General features: G+C 47.0%; 1 protein-coding gene across 1 annotated transcript in view; it reads right to left on the minus strand.

Annotated features, from left to right (window-relative positions):
* Positions 1–17,666, minus strand: part of DISP3 (dispatched RND transporter family member 3) — a 192,045-nt gene that overhangs the window by 94,001 nt on the left and 80,378 nt on the right. The window contains exon 12 of the mRNA XM_078869669.1: positions 9,710–9,811. Within this exon, the coding sequence (XP_078725795.1) occupies positions 9,710–9,811 (102 nt within the window). The remainder of the gene's footprint in view (positions 1–9,709; positions 9,812–17,666) is intronic.

Below are 17,666 nucleotides of genomic sequence, written 5' to 3' on the forward strand. Positions count from 1 at the left end.
TTGGGATCGTAGTCATTGGGATCGTAGTCATTGTACCCGACTGCAAAGATAAATTGGCAAGAAACTCCTGAAAAAATAGTCTTGAGGTTCAGCTAGGCTCTTGTGCGTTAAACAACCCATGATAATTAATAATACAACAACAGTCTCTTGGATCTGCTTTGCTCACAGTTTTCAGGTTCACGTTAAATTTTAAATCCTCTGTCAGCACCTGTCGATAAAAAACGCGCGTGCATTTACAAAAAAAAAACAGAGATACAAGCAGGCGTGTACATACATACGCGCATAACCACAAATTGGATTTGCCGATGGTTGGTACCAGCGGTGTCAAGATCGGCCTCTGTGGAGGAGGCTCGTGAAGGACGCTACTGGGCAGTTGGAGGCAGTCGCCCTCCAGCAACAGCGAAGGGCAGAGGAGCGACGCTCACAACAACGAGCGGAGTGCCGGGCGTATAAAATTAAGCAAGTTGACAGTAGGGGGGCACGCACGCACACCCACACAAGACGTCTTCAAGGCCGCTGGGTGGGAGCAAATATGAATTTTAGGCCAAGTCAACTTAGGGGATGACCAGGGGAGTTTCAGTTACCTCTTTGCGCATTATTTTACCTGTGGCTGGGATTTTAACTCAAATGTTCAGGCTCACAATGCGAGACACCAAGCACACACAAAGACAAACATTCCCGTTTAGCCTTATACCGCTGGGGGCAGATTATGCGTGTATCGTACACGAGACAGTGATGAGACCAGCGCCACCTTTGTCTCCCCAAGGTCAATGTTTACATTTCACACCATGTATTAATTTATTAATAAGGACAACGATCCCCCGTATAGCCTAAACAGACTGTTGGGGAAAGTGCTGTTAGCGAGTAGCACCTATGAAGGCCGTAACAGCACACGAGGGGGTGGGTGGCCAGCACCACGCCTGGCCGCCTTTGTCTCCCTAGTGGCGATGTTTACACACCGCACCAGGTACTCATTTGAGGCAGAGTCGACCTAGGGGAGGCCCAGGACCGGTTCAGATAATCATCACCGGTGTTGGCCGTAAACGAGAATCGAACCTGGGTGGCCAGGTTCATAGCGCAGCGCGCTGACCGCTACACCACCGCTCCCTACAACTGCACACACGCATGTACACGCATTATACTGTAACTAATACACTGTGACACGGGAAACAGGACGTGTTAGATTTATAAGTGTGGTTAACTATTGAAATAAGACAACGCTAATCCTCTGATGGATATGCTAGATTAGGGTGGATTTACAAAGATAAATACGCCTTTGGCACAAATGAACTCCAGGTACAAGCGTTGATGTCTCAGCCAACAAGCCCGCAATCGATTCAGCCACACATAACCTGATTTATTAACTCAATCATCCCGCACCGACCTCGTCTCCTCAATAAATATAAAATTAATTGTGCCCGCGCGCGCAGACATCGCACGCGCGCGCGCGCGCTTTGTGACGTTCATGGAAATCACCGCTGACTTCCATTGCCCTATCCATTGTGTGGACGACGTTGGGGTTCTGTTGAACGAAACAAAATTGTCCCATCCCCCCCCCCACCCGGATGTATGCACAAAAAATAAAAAATTATGGAACATTTTTTTTTTACCACGTTAAGGTCCACTGAGCTATACGGCCCTTTGTCAGAAGCGACCTGGTCACAAATGCAACCTCAACGAAAGTGGCTTATCGCGTGGAAATTTACAGCTGCCAAATACTGTAAACGCATGACGTTGATTTTAAATGTGGAGGGAAAGACCGAAAGACCAGGGCAAAAATCCATGCGATCACGGGGAGAGAGACACGCAAACTCCAAATACACAGACATCAGGGTCAGGATCGGACCCACAACCTCCGGTATACCAGGCGATGTAGTCAACAATTCACCACCGTGGCATCCAATTATAATTTTTATTATCCTCGTCCCAAGTCCATGAATGCGAACGCGTTTGTGTTCCTGCAGCAAACTCCGCAATGGCTTGAATACGAGGTGATATTCTATACCGGTTCAATAGCAATATCAAACGATGTCCAATTTTTAATTAAATTCGCTTTCCTCGTCTGGCTTAGGGCCATCCCCTGAGCGGACAAGATGACTTGGATGGAACAGCTGACACGGCGAGGCCAGGGTGGGCAAAGTCCGCTTATTAATTCTGAGCACAGGACCTCCCCTCCTTTTGTCTCCCCATAGCTGCACAAGCAGACACATCCACTTATCTCACCCACTTATGAAAGAGCCATTGCAGTAGCACAGAACCATTTCACTCAACACGGTATCGTACAAAGTAGCATTCATTAAATAACACTGTAGCTCAGGAGGAATTTGAATTTTAGTGGGTTTCCACCATCCGAAATATATTGCAACCGTGATATTGGGTATCATCTCGTACGATGATGACTTTTTAAATCCTTTATATTAAGTTCGCTTGCTTGCTTACGACCGTGCAAATATTTCGGTCGTTTTTTAACCCACTTCCCGTGATCCAATCGAGCTGACATTTTCCACACAGACTCGTTGTGCGTGACAATTAATGTTCATGAAATTTTTTTTCAAAAATTTTACACTTTTTAGGACAAAAATATTATATTTAATTACCAATTGCTTAATGATGCAATGCAATCATCTGACCCATAGGTGGCAGCCATCTAAAGCCAGAGGACGAGAGGACTCTAGCCGCCACGCATATAAAGGATTTATAGTGAAAAACTTTGTTTTTACGGGTTATATATTACAATCAAATCTCTGCAGCTTGCAGTGCATCACCCAGTATCCGGGAACGGCCCATGGAAGACGACGTCACAGAACTGCTTCGGAGGTTACTTTTTAAAGACCTCTTCATCCACGCAAGGGGCACATCTTTTAATTCCCTGCATATTAATCAAACCCGGTTTGTTTATTTTTGCTTAGAGCTAGAATTAGCCAAATTAAGTGAAACTAATTAATTTAGTTTTTTCGTGTACACCATTGGTGACTGGCCCTGAGATTATCAACGCCGTACAATTGAGGGCCCAGTTCAATCATAGGCAGCTGTAACCTGAATTTGAACCCAGGTTCTCAGCGGTACTGGCTCACTAATTGGATCAGAGCCACCCGGTCTCCTCCTAGGGGTTTTTTGTTTTCAATTGCCGAGAGGAAATGGCACAATCACTTGCTTTTCGTTCAATTGAGCCTTTTCCAGATTAAAGTTCTCTCCGAAGCAACTTTTAATCAAATGGGACAACATGGAAGCAGTCGCGACTTCATTGAATCTCATCTTCAGGGGTCACCCTCAAGAGCAACTGACACTGGATAGTCTGATGCTGTGCCTTATGCTATGCACACCGATTGTTCCACAAATAATCTGGGGCCCAAAACTGATTTGCGGTAAATATCATTTATTATTTATTATAATTGACCAAGTTGATTCGTGCGAGTTAGGATCAGGGTCGGAGCTCGGGCTAGAGTCGTGGTTAGTCATTGGCAAATAAGCCAATAATTGGATGATGCAGAGATGCCTGTGCCGAAGGTCACACGTGAAAAGTGGCTTTAACGAGTATAACCCGTAAAAACAAAGTTTTTCACTATAAATCCTTTATATGCGTGGCCGCTAGAGTCCTCTCGTCCTCTGGCTTGAGATGGCTGCTACCAGAGGTGGGACAAAGTCATTGTTATGCAAGTCACAAGTAAGTCTCAAGTCTTTGCTCTCGAGTCCCGAGTCAAGTCGAGTCAAAGATGAGGCAAGTCCAAGTCGAGTCTGAAGTCATCAAAATCATGACTCGAGTCTGACTCGAGTCCAAGTCGCATGACTCGAGTCCACACCTCTGAGGTGGGACAAAGTCATTGTTGTGCAAGTCACAAGTAAGTCTCAAGTCTTTGCTCTCGAGTCCCGAGTCAAGTCGAGTCAAAGATGAGGCAAGTCCAAGTCGAGTCTGAAGTCATCAAAATCATGACTCGAGTCTGACTCGAGTCCAAGTCGCATGACTCGAGTCCACACCTCTGAGGTGGGACAAAGTCATTGTTGTGCAAGTCACAAGTAAGTCTCAAGTCTTTGCTCTCGAGTCCCGAGTCAAGTCGAGTCAAAGATGAGGCAAGTCCAAGTCGAGTCTGAAGTCATCAAAATCATGACTCGAGTCTGACTCGAGTCCAAGTCGCATGACTCGAGTCCACACCTCTGAGGTGGGACAAAGTCATTGTTGTGCAAGTCACAAGTAAGTCTCAAGTCTTTGCTCTCGAGTCCCGAGTCAAGTCGAGTCAAAGATGAGGCAAGTCCAAGTCGAGTCTGAAGTCATCAAAATCATGACTCGAGTCTGACTCGAGTCCAAGTCGCATGACTCGAGTCCACACCTCTGAGGTGGGACAAAGTCATTGTTGTGCAAGTCACAAGTAAGTCTCAAGTCTTTGCTCTCGAGTCCCGAGTCAAGTCGAGTCAAAGATGAGGCAAGTCCAAGTCGAGTCTGAAGTCATCAAAATCATGACTCGAGTCTGACTCGAGTCCAAGTCGCATGACTCGAGTCCACACCTCTGGCTGCTACCTATGGGTCAGATGATTGCATGGCAGCATTAAGCAATTGGTAATTAAATATAATATTTTTGTCCTAAAAAGTGTAAAATGTTGGGAAAAAATTTTCACGAAAATAAATTGTCACTCACAACGAGTCTGTGTGGAAAATGTCAGCTCGATTGGATCACGGGAAGTGGGTTAAAAAACGACCGAAAGATTTGCACGGTCGTAAGCAAGCAAGCAAGCACGCAAGTGAACTTAATATAAAGGATTTAAAAAGAGGAACGCATCCTCAGTCTACTGCTCGCCAGCGAGTGCCGTCGTTCAAGATTAACACGCCACGAGTTTGTCGGTTATCTAAAGAGTGTGCCACATACACGACGTTTCCTATTGATGCCACTCAATTTCAGCTCCTACCCAGAAGGGGGAAATGGTGAATGTCTGTCATAAACACAGGGTGATCCGGAGTGATACAAAAGGATGCTGTTGTGGTGTAATGGTTGGCCCACGGGACTTGCAATGCAGGGCTCGGCCGATTGATTTAATCTCCTAGTGCGGGAAAGTTGAAAACAGCGCTGCAAGCTTTCGTAGACTCCACCGTCTCCGTGCGTACCCAGCCGCAGTTTAGTCGATCGGAAGGTGGCGTGTGGTGGGGTAAAACGTGGGTACTGCCACCTCTTCCGAGATGTCTAGTCAGCATGGAAGAGAGTTTGTATAAATAGCCTCCGGATGGGTTTTATAAAGTCCGGTCGATTCTAGATTTGAAGTTTTCGTGACTGCAAGGATCCCTACTCTTTGGTTCTTTCGGTAAAGGCACGTAGGTGAAAATGAAAATAAAAAAAGGCAAGGCAAGGCCTTGTCCGTGTTGCCTCCGAAACGTCGTGATTTAGTTATTTGTAATTTTTATTTTCACCTACGTGACTTTACCGAAAGAACCAAATATAAATTCTTGTCGAGCTGGAAGCCCCTCCTGCCAGCAGTGGCACGAGACCAAGAAATTGCGGAGCTGCACCTCTACCTTTACCACTTACAGACGCCCCACCAATTTGTAATGATCCTCAGACTTTCTTCTCGACAGGTGAGTGAATATTGTAAAAGTGACCAGCTTCATATCTTTTAGTGAAGAGTGTTAACAGATTTCGTAAGTGTATTGAGTCTGGTGGGGGACATGAAGAGGCTTTGAAATAAAATTGAGTGTTCGCCTTCGTGTCTCCCTACAGTACTATATTAGTGGGATTATATATGAATGGTTCCCCCTCTATATTTCTTCTCTGTATCTCTTTATACCTCTGCAAACATGAGCCGCAGACCCAACAATTTTAGGCTCGGGAGAATACTGAAACCATACTTTTAACTGTCAATATTACGTAGTTATTCTCGATTTTCTCGCTCAAAACAAATGTTTACAGTTCAAATGGTACGGTGGAGACGAGTGAAAAAACAAGGCAGGCCCCATCGTGGTCCACTCGAGATGCCAAACCCAAAATGAGCTGAAGCAGAGCTGCAGGAGCAGAGCTGTAGGGAAATCCGGAGGTAAGATTTGTGTCCATTTTTTTATTCTACAGCACGGTAGAATTTATACAAAACAAGTTCACAGCGGAGCTGTGCGGAGCTGTAACGACGTGGCTTTGTTTTGTGGAAAATTATATTTCGCATTTTTTTCCCGTGGATTATCCAGTGTTATTTTTCGATACTTAAAAAAATCCTTCAACACAGAGTGGTTTGACCATGCTTCACATCGCCGGTCAATGCGGGTTAGCGGTGCAGCAGCGCAGTTGGGAGCAGGACCCGTTCAGATGTAACGCACCACTGCTCTAAGCCGTGACTCGGAATCGAACTCAAGTGGCTGAGATCGGAGATCAGTGCGCTAACCACAGCGCACCCCCGCTGCTCTACATCTCAACGTTATTTCTGTAATTAACCGTACATATGGTTGTTCTGTAGTCGTTAAATGCTATATTAGCACGTACAAATGTTTTACCGGTGATAACAATTAGTTTAAAACAATGAAGTTAAGAAATACCTTTTACCAATGTATATAAGTACAGGGGGTTGGCTGCAAGTTCTGTAAGTCTTAACATCACCACTTTTAGGGTTCTTACGAATCCGTGTAAATGCCAAAGCACTCCCAATAGCCCAGACTAAAGCGCCTTATCGGAGATCCAAAGCGTACAACAACTCTTGCACATGATGCCGTCCTGGTCTCCTGAGTTCTCACCTGTACGTACGCATGTTGAACTTCTTTCACACCATAATAGCCAACCGTGCTGATTGGAGCTGCGGCTAAACCTACATGTGCTGTCTAATTATTTTTTGCCGCGTGCCCCGTCCATCAGTGGCAAAGCATGAGCAGCCCTCAAATAATTTATTATGCCGACTTATCAGCTCTTTGTCAGTTTATTTCATTATTCCATGAGGTTTCCTGTGGATTAACGCTCTCGTGTTAAATGTTTATTAGTTTTGCCCTAGAGGGGACGATGCTTTAGAGCACTGGGGTGAGTGTACGTCAGTTTTTTTGTGCGTGTATCCCCGGTTTCTAGACACAGCGCTTATTACATTTTTCCGGATCGTACGGTTTCATAGGAACTCGATTTTAAGGGTCCAGATTTATGACGAGTATTTATTTTCGCGTGCAAGTCCGAGTTACACGTCCTCAAAACTGACATCGTCATTGGCATTGTTGTGCTACGTTTCAAAGCCTGCCCAATTATTGAAAACAATACATTTTTACGACAATTTGCTTTCCAATTATAACAAATGTCATCAAAGGTTATGGGTGTAATAACTATGTTTTTGGCACCAATTTCTTTGCGTGATCCATAATTATTTAGCAATCGCTATAAATATGAGGTGGCCGAGTGACTCACGGGGATATATCACTGAGCCGCCAATGCTGGGAACCTGGGTTTGAATGCCGGTTGCAGCCGACCGTGCATGTTTAAACCGGAGTTCTCAAGTGTAGGGAGTTGATGGTGTCAGCTCCATCGCTAGTGACCGCACACAAAAATAGACCATCACATTAGATTTGGACTTTCGATCAAGTTTTAGTTAAATCCCAGGTCTGGGAATAAAAATATCGGTTATCCTGGCACGAGACAAAGCTTTCCCTGTAGCAGGGCATGTGTGCAGATGCGCCCCCTCGTTTGTGAATTTAAAGGGTGAATTAAAAACAAGGGTTTCGCATGAAGAGATTTCAGAAGCACTTTGGTGAAACCTCCTGCCGTAGGCCATTATCTACCACGGGGCGGGGCGCTGCAGTACTCTACGAGGGCTGCAATCGGAACCTTTGCCTGATTCCATGAAAGCCCAAAAGCCGAAAGCCCATAAGGGAATAAATAAACTTCGTGAAAAATCCAACGTGTAAAAAAAAAGATATGAAAAACGACCCCTCTTAATTATCACAGCCAAACACGCGGAGGTAAACACAGCCATTAGCGCGGCTCCGAATTTGGCAAGAAGGAGCGAGCGTCTCAGAAATCAGCGTGGCAGAAAGCTCCCCGTCCACATGGAAGGGAGAGCCTTTGGGATCATCCGTGCACAATGAGGCGGAATTATCACGGGAGCAGATAGACAAGCAGCCAGGATGGTGAGAGAAGCCAATTTAATTAACTCGTGAGCAGGCTATGTGGTCACACTGCACGGCACACTCCTTTTGTTAGTGCGGTGCCTTTTGCCGCATTTTATTTTACGCACGTCCACTTTTTGGAGCACGAAAAACATTTTTACTTCGTGTTTGTGACGCGTTCCCCCACTATCGCCGATGCGAAGTAGCACGGTTGCTGATGAATACATAAATACATGACCCAGCTGTGTTCTTCAGCAGCTGACGGATTCATATTCTAGCGAGAGTGGAAAAGGCATGCTTAATTAAAAACTCAATCTTCGCCGGAGTTGATGCGTTACCAATTTTGTGGCGAAACTCATTAAAGTAAAAAAAATAAAAATAAAAGTTTCGACTGAAAGCAAATACTTGCATGCGCTTTTACACTAATTACCAAAGGCAAAAAAAACCCATTTCCATTACACATTGAAATAGTTCATTCATTACACTGGTGCATAAACCAAACACACACTATGCGCACAGCACTCCATTTTAAAGTATACCCTCATGTTGCAATGAGGGACCGCTGACAGTGAAGAATGCTGCGCACATTTCTCCATTTCTCTGACAAGAGTAGTGATTTCCGCCAGTCCTCAAGCGCAGTCACCCTGCCCCTATGCCCCGCGCCTTCAGCAGCGTCCCCATATGGGATTGGGCGCAGGGTCCACATCCTCCATTAAGCCCCGACTTGCAAGGCTTGCAAGGGGTCTCGTACCACGTTCTCGCGGCCACTGGGAAGCGTGCCGGATGGTGGCTAAAGAAGCGATCGCATGCATACCAGCAGCAGCCACGATCAATCCGCTGCTGGATGAAGGCCTAAGCTGTTGTCATTTCTCACAAGCCTGCAATGTAACAATGGCACCGAGCTCCCCGCACACAAGCAGATTCCGTCGCTCCATCTCACCGGTGGACGCGCTTGTTGTCCCGGGCACGATACCTCCACTGGCATCTTTGAAGAAAACAATGGGTCTCTCGATGACGAAAAATCAGGAGAGACACCCACCGCTCAACATAAAACGCACGCGTCTTTTCTCGAACGCGTCATTAGCACGGCCGAGGCAAAACGCCACACACCGGTGCGACCTTTCAACCCCCATGTTCCCAACCCCTTAGTCCACGGAGATTAGTCCTGGGCACTTTCCAATTCCATCAACAGATGCATGCAATTAATAACACTCGTTTGCATACAAATGGATAGCTCATTTACATAGCAATCGGACAAAGTATTAATGAACATGGATCGCCAAACTGGTGACGGTGGTGGGCCCCAAAAGACGGGAGGTTGAAAATGCCATTCTCTGAGCAAATATCTTTTTGTTTATGTATTGTATTATTTAGTTGGTTAGTTGTGTATTATTTAGTTGGTCATTATTTTACTTGACAAAAGCTGCTCGGGCTTGTGGGATCTCGTATGCGGGTGGCATAGATATGAAGTGTGCAGGCAGATCATCTGCATCATCGGAGACCATGGGCTGAAGAGACCCAGATGCTGGGCTACAAGAAGAGGAGGTGGGGTGGGTGGGGGGGTGATGGTGGGAAAAATTGTCCAGGGGGCACCAATTTTATTAATCGCACCCCCAGGCACCAAAACCACGCGACGTCACGGTGATCGTGCGAGCGCCTCACCGGGAAGCGGCAAGGCGGGCGCCTCATCCGGCGCCTCCGCGCTCTCCGCCTGCTCCCCGAGCCCCGCGTAGCCCAGATCACGTGGCTCCTCCAAGAAGAGACCTGCTCGCAGCCAGAGGCCAGGGGAATCCAACATAAACAGAGATTAAAGAGGGTGGCAGAGTGAGGCGCCCCCGGTGTTGCAGGAAGGAGGGCGGGAGCCGATGTACAGCTCCCCTCAATTGCCCCATGTATCAAACAGTGGCATCTGGCATCCTCGTTTTTTTTTGCATTGGATTTTTATTTTATTTTATTCCTCCGCCCCCGCCTCCCCCCTTACCAGCCCCCCCCTCTCCCCAAATGTATTCCGGTTGAGCTACTGAAATCAATATCGTGCACGTGCACGGCGCCGTCAGCCGATCCACTGCTGGATGACGGCCTCCCCACGATGTGCGGTCCGTGGCGGCTGTTTGACCATCCTTCACCAAGCTGCTCGGCGCGTGTCAGTTAAAGTTATATAAACACTGGAGCATAGAGGTAGCGTTATACAACAGTGGACTTTACCGCACTGGCCTCTACAGCCCACCATGCGGTTCTTCAGCCCCAACTCCTGTCATAAGCAGTGGCCACTCATCCGAGAGCTATCCAGGCTGAAGCTTTGCTTAGCTTCTGAGGTCTGATGAGATCAAGTGCATTCGAGGTTATATGCAACGTGAGGGTTAGGAATGAATCGCATAGCTAGCAGTGCATCGCCCTGTGTAAGAGAGAGGAGGACATCGCAGGACGACTCACGCAGTCCTCTCCACGTTCCAATGTATCCACACTTGAGGAAGTAAATAGGAATGGAAAAAGCGTTAACCACCTCGGATAATTTAACACGCAGGTTTTCACAACCAATATTATGATTCGTAATTGTTTTGGTTTTTTTGGGTTAGACATCACGAGCACAAAGCGATCTAACCCGAAAACCAATTTACACGAATCATCTCGGGACACATAGACGATGGTCATTACAACAATTCAATTCCATTGAAGAAAGGGGCCACGGTTTATATATGTAAATAAAACAGGGCTACAAACTTTTGATTAATTTATAACCACGAAGTCTAGCGAATGTTTTATATGCAAATGTGAATATTTGTTCGAGGGATAAAACTGGAAATCACATCGGTGTTATTATACCGATGGCAATCATTGAAGGCCAACAGGAATCATAACAATGGCATAAAGAGGTGAGCGCGAGCAGCTTGGAGTGCTTATGTGCAATTAAAACTTGATAATAGAAAGCAATAGACCGATGCATAGTATCCGCTGTGAAATGCGGATTGGAAACATGAACACCGACAGAGATGAATTGAATAAAAGCAGAAGGGTGCATCTGCGCTAATTTCTGTGGACTGCTGCCTATCTACAAGCGCCGGCATCGCAAACCGTCACGCACGCAGGCAAAGAGGTCAGAGACAGGAGAGAGTGAGAATGTGAGAATAATGATGATGATGATGATAATAATAATGCAATTTGTAACTCGCACAACATTTTCACGGACGTAATTGACCGTGACTGTCAGTGTTGTTTGAAAGCCAGGCGAGATAGAGGAGGTGGGCCTGTGTGTACAACGTCGGTGTAGGTTGGACGCTGCTGCAAATGTGAAGCCAGTCTATTCCCTCACTTTGCTCCAATTTGGAATTCCCTCCGATCATCTCCTTTCACGAACTCTTACAATAACCCCGCTCTTAATAAAAAAAACGTGTTCAATCTGCGTCTGTTACGACTTTGATGGTGCAGTTTTTTCATTGCCCCTTTGACGTTTTGGGCCTTCGGGCCTTCGTTCAGCAACTGTGTTAAAAATATATATATATATGCAGAGTGGCCCAAAAGTCAGGAAACATATGGTTGTTTCATTATTTTGTTTACACTGGTATTAAAATACTTCAATTGTTTATTCTTAAGTTAAATATGTATAAATTAAAATGATTAACATCTCTCTGTATTCTTGCTTTTCACGTGACATTTACAGAAATCAACCAAGAACCCCGAGTGAAATGAGATGAAAGATAACTGATGAATTATCAGAGATAACACCTATACTATTTGTTAAAGAGTCATACATTCATTGCAAAATAGAAATCGTGCAGGCATGAATGTTAATGGCAGTCAGTTTTGAACATTTGTTAAAATAAATAAAAAATAATCCTCTGCGATTTGATCAAATGGATATGATAATACTCCTTGGTTCTTTCGGTAAAGTCACGTAGGTATAAAATAAAATAAATCACGACGTTTCGGGCGCAACACAAGCGTCCGTCATCAGGTGGGAAAGCATGGTCTGCTGCTGAGGCAGCAGACTGTTTTAAAACAGTCTGCTGCCTCAGCTTGTGTTGCACCCGAAACGTCGTGATTTATTTTATTTTATACCTACGTGACTTTACTCATCCCTATCACCAGGAGATGGCAATGAAGTGGTGTGCGGTGCAGTCCACAAAATTTATTTGTTCCACTCACTGGACCGAGCCTGTGGATGTAATCTGTCTATGTGGTTCTTCAAAGTGTTATCCCTTAGAATGCGTGGGGTTTTCTCTGGCCACTCCGGTTTCCTTCTACGTGAAGTCACACACTCATTCGTGATGTTGACCCAAAACCCCAAGGAAGAACCCTCCTGAAACAGTCTTATATACTCTGTGAGGTGTTCCTCCGGAAAGAACTGGCACTACTGTATTGCTTATTATGATCTTTCAGAAAAACGTGAAAATGCGAATGCATAGATTTTAGATTGTTTTACGAATATAATATGATCCTCCAGGAAAAGTGGCTGACTAATAATGAATACATAATTTAGTATGTTTGGTATTTACGCCATTCTCATGGCGCACGGTTGTCATTTAGATGCCGTGTTTCACACATGGGTAATCGTCTGTCAGTACCAAATTGCATTATTTGCAGGTAATGTTTCAAATTTGGATTGTGACACGGCCACGCAACGGCCTTCTACTCCTCACGGGATCTTCAACGTCCACTGTGAAGCAGATCAGCGAATAGTATTTATGGGTAGAAATTACAATAATAATGATGATAACACGCCCGTCAAATATTAACGAGGGCGACTGCTCGGCTCGAACTGCGAACCTCTGTAACAAGCGGCATGCGCGCTTCCGCTCAGCCGAGTCACTGCCCCCAGCCGGGCCGAGTGGAGGGCTGGGGGGGGAGAGCGACCTTCCAGGCAGGAGGGTGAGCTGGAAAATGAGCTGGCGGGCGATCGAGCTGGCTAGCGAGTAGGCAGGCGAGCTAGCGGGCAGGTGGACAAGCAAGCTGGCGGGCAGGTGGGCAAATGAGCTATTGGGCGAGCTAGCAGGCAGGTGAGCTCGCTAGCGCATGGGCAGGTGGGTGGGTGAGCCAGCGACCGGGCGAGCTAGCGGATGAGCTGGCGGGCGGGCGGGCGGGCTAGTAGACGTGCGAGCGAGCGAGATGGCGGGCGGATGGGCGGACTGGCCGGGAGGGCTGGCATGAGGGCATTAAATCGTCGAGCGCTTTGAGAGCCGGACGGCACCACCGCTGTAGAGGGGACGCCAAGTGAGAATTAAAGATAAAAGAATAACTGGGCCATGTGCAGATATTCGAGTGCATCGTTCTCTTTCTGGGCCCCCTCTTGTCCTCTGGGAGCATATTTATTTTGCTCTGTGCATGCATGCGCGTGCGTCTACAAGTCTACTCAGGGGGATCTTTGTGTTTATGCAATGTATGTCAATTTGATTATTTTTAGTGGGGATTCTTTTTCTTTTTTACATCGCTTGTACTTTCGCTGGCTCCTCTTGGGATGTTAAAATTGTATTTATTATCCGTATACTCGTGGCTGCATCGCTAAACCGCATAATTTATTGAAAACGTATTACACGGACAGGCATGTTGAGTCTCGAATTCCGAGTTCATTCACATCCAGGGCAATCAGATCCAGTGACCAGGGCCGCATTAACGCAGGGCGGGGAGGGGGCAGGCTTTTAATGGGCTGCATCCTCATACCTGGGATTTTGAGAAGCCGCCAAAACATATATACACACACAATGCTTTATAACGGTTCAAACACAATACTTTTAAATATTCCTGGTTCTTTCGGTAAAGTCACGTAGAAATGAAATAATAAAAAAGCTTGCTATTTACTTTATTATTTCCCTTCTACGTTTTATTGTTATTATATTATTATGTCCCTTCTACGTGACTTTACCGAAAGAACCAAGAATATGCATCCCTGCAGTCACGAAAGCTTTAAATCGAAATTTAATAATTTTAAAGTAATAATTTTCCCACAAATTTGTTGTCGGTGTCGTGTCACGAGAGATGAAGTATCCTTGGCGATCTCTTGCAGAGCATTGCGACCCTTCGTGTTGGAAATGCCACAGAGCGACTTCTGAGATCCCTTCAAGTGACCTCCCATCTCACCTTTGACCTCTGTATTGTACCACGTTTCCAGCTATTCTGGATAGGAGGGGAACGTTCGTCGCGTGGCAGTCAAACGGAGCTTTCAATTCTCGCAGCTGGAATCGAGCCAAATTAAGTTGCGGAACCAAATGTAGCGTGATGGTGTTTTTGTACGGTTATGCATGAACAGGCTGTGCAACGCTGTGTAAAAACATTAGTGCTATAATAACTCGCCCATGAGTAATCCACTGCTGGATGAAGGCCTCCCCAAGTGTATCGCCATCTCTCACCGTCCCAGAATGGAGAAATTCACCGAGCACCTTGCATACGAGCTCATACGTATCACTCCATCTCTGTGGCGGACGTCCCCTCGCTCGCAAGGAAGTAAATCCTCCCCACAGCAAGAGACCAGATTACCCCCCCCTACCCCCGCCACCAAAACACTCCCCCAACACATCAACCGGCGCATCTTGCGCCAGCGAGCAGAGGCTTCTGATGGCGAGTGCGTTTAAAACCTGCCAGCAAGCAAGCTGCTGCCCAACGTTGCATTAATTGGGCCACGATAGAACCGGCAGACGTGGGAACGTCTCTGGGTGTTCACTGGCGCATGGCGCAAACAAAACCCGACAAAAGCTTAGGGGCTCCCGAAAACAGCTGAAATGGCCCCGAATTCATGATAATATATATATGTATACATGGGTGCAATGAAAATACAAAATATATATCCATTTGATCTCTATCTAGCTCTCATCTCACTCCATCTATTTTTGTCTGAAATCTTTTGTTGTTGAAATCTCACTAAATCCCTACCTCTCGTTCGTACCTCTTCTGTCATCCCCCAATGGGTTGTCACAACCACCGTTACCGCACCTACGATTATCACGGTTGGCTACGTACGGTGCGAAAGAAGTGCAACATACGTACAATGGGGCCAGAGAGTCGTACCGTCCCCACTGCCGTGTGGGATTCTGTGCAGGAGGCTATGACACCTTCACAAACGCCACTCCACTACAGGGTTTTTAAACGTTTCAAATGAGTTGACCTCGGACTCAGAGTGCGAGCGTCACAGCGTTTAACCCGACCCGGCCACCTCAAATAAAGAGGCTCGCAGGGGAAGCTGTCCCTGCAATCTCAAGGCTTTTGGTTTCCATTGCTCTCTCTCTTCACAAAGCATTCGATTCCACTGCAGTTGCAATCGTGTGCCGTGTGCCTATGCGGATGGAGCGTTACCACGGCGGTCTCAGTGCAGAACCTAGGTTCGTAGAACCTACGAACCTGAGTTCGATTCCCGCTAACGGCCAACGAGTGGAAAATGTGTGAATTATATCTGGGCATCCACCAGGTTAAGGGCCTTAAATGATTTCCTGGTGCGGTGTGTAAATAAGGGAGACAAAGGCGGCCGGGCGCGTGCAATTCCGGCCTTCGATAGGTGCTCGCTCGTGGCACTTGCTCCGACAGCCTGTTAGGTTACGCGGGGGATCTTTGTCTTTTGTTTTATTCTCTGCGTGCATGTGCGTGCATGTGCGCGCGAGCGAGGACATGAACAGTGCATCACTGGTGATAGGGGCAGTAAATTACGCCGCTGTAATTACACCGAATTATTTTCACACCACGTCCGTTTAAAACATAAATGAGTGGCAGCCGAGTTTGCGTGGCACCCCCGTACGTCGTTGTGCCTGCCTCGGTGCAGCGATCTGTCTCACTCTGCCGTCTACGCGACATCTGTATCATTATCGACAGCGCTATCATCGCACGATCAATCATCATCAATCATCGTGGTCATATTTTTTCATATTTTCATGCAGTTTTTTTTCGTTTTTTTGCCAATGGTTTTGTTTAACATTTTCACCGTAATTGCAAAGAGACCAACTTTAGCAAACTTCACTCAAATTTTATTGGCTACTTCATCATCCTCATCATCAGCCATGATCGCTCCGCTGCTGGATAAAGGCCTCCCCCCAACCCCCCACCCATCCACCTTCAAGACGCCGCCATCTCTCATCACGGTCCTGCATTGTCACGATCCGTCTCTCCGACGCGCGCAAGCCGACCTCAACGCTCCGTCTTCTCGCTCGGCACTGTTCCGAGGTTTCTCTCCGCACGCCGGGAGCTCCCCTCGGCTTTTGTCATCTCCCGGCGCGCGGAGCCAAACGTCGGACTTCGTGCCAAACGACACCGCGGGAAAACAACCCAAAAAAACGCGCTTTTTTCTCTCTCTCCATCAGCCCGTCCTTAAATGCCCCGGGGCTCATGACCTGCAAGACCGATTCAATTCACGATAAACCACTTGCCAGCCGCCGTAACATGATTCCCAGCGCTGAGTAGTGCAATGTCGTCAGCAGTTTTATTATTATTTTATTTCTATATTACCCGTTCTTATTTGTAATGCGCGTTGCAGTTTTTTTTTTGTTCGGTGGCAATAAGAGTAGAGTTAATAATTTAAGGCGCGCCGTATTTGTTTATCAGCTCTGCGCTCGCCTCGCTTACTCGTGGAAACAAATTTAAGACCAAGAATCGACCCGCAACTCGTTGTTTATCATGCGTCTCGGCCGACGGTCTGTACAAGTGAGTGAAAACTGTGATTCGGAGTGCTCTCACGTCTCCAGTATAGTCGGGGTGAAATAAACACATTCCTCCTGCGGAGGGAGCTGCTAGGAACACGTTGGGTTGCTCGGTCAATGGCCTGCAGGGTCAACGGCGGCGTGGTGTATTCCGCAAATATGCCCGACTGTGAGGGCGGGCACAAGCCGGCGTGAGTAGGTTACACGTTGAGTTTTATAAGGGCACCACGAGGTGACCAGCCCCTCCCCACCCAGCCCCACCCCCCACCCAGCCCCACCCTCCCCATCGAGCCCCTCCCCACCCTCCCCACCCAGCCCCTCCCCACCCTCCCCTCCCCACCCAGCCCCTCCCCACCCGGCCCCTCCCTCCCCACCCAGCCCCTCCCTGCACGATGGACACAATAATCCCCTGTGGGCTGGTGTAACCAGGAGGTTCCTACCAGTATAATAATAACACAATGATACAATAATAATGACCTTGACCGGTGAAAAAGCCTCGCTGAGTCTCAACACTTTTTCACGAGGGTCGTGTACTGGATGTTTGGCCAATTGCATTCCTGAGTGTTTGGCTTCACGCGGACAGCAAACTCGGGCACCTGGAGAAACCCGATGATTACAAGGAGGTAAAATGCAAACCACCACAAAAGCTAATTGAAGTAGATCCACTGCTGTACTCGTATCCTCTGGCCATTGTGCAGCCCCAATCCTGCAAGTCAATAACTAACCAAGCTCAACTCTGCGTACCTTCCAATGTCTGAGAGGATCGGCCACGTTCACGGATATTTGGTGATTTCAGATGTGGTTGGATACATCGTCATCATCACCACTCATTAAGGTCGGCATGAGGTGGAGAGACCTTTCGCCCCACGTGCGGGCAGCTCCTTCATCTCCCAGGAGTGTGCGCAGCAAAACGTCAGACATCACGTGGTACAACCGGAAAACACACCCAAGAGCCGTACGGGACAACCGTGAAAACCTGCGCAGCAGTGTCAGAAAGCAATTTGTCA

The sequence above is a fragment of the Lampetra fluviatilis genome, chromosome 28 (assembly GCF_964198595.1).
Source record: "Lampetra fluviatilis chromosome 28, kcLamFluv1.1, whole genome shotgun sequence".
Taxonomy (NCBI): domain Eukaryota; kingdom Metazoa; phylum Chordata; class Hyperoartia; order Petromyzontiformes; family Petromyzontidae; genus Lampetra; species Lampetra fluviatilis.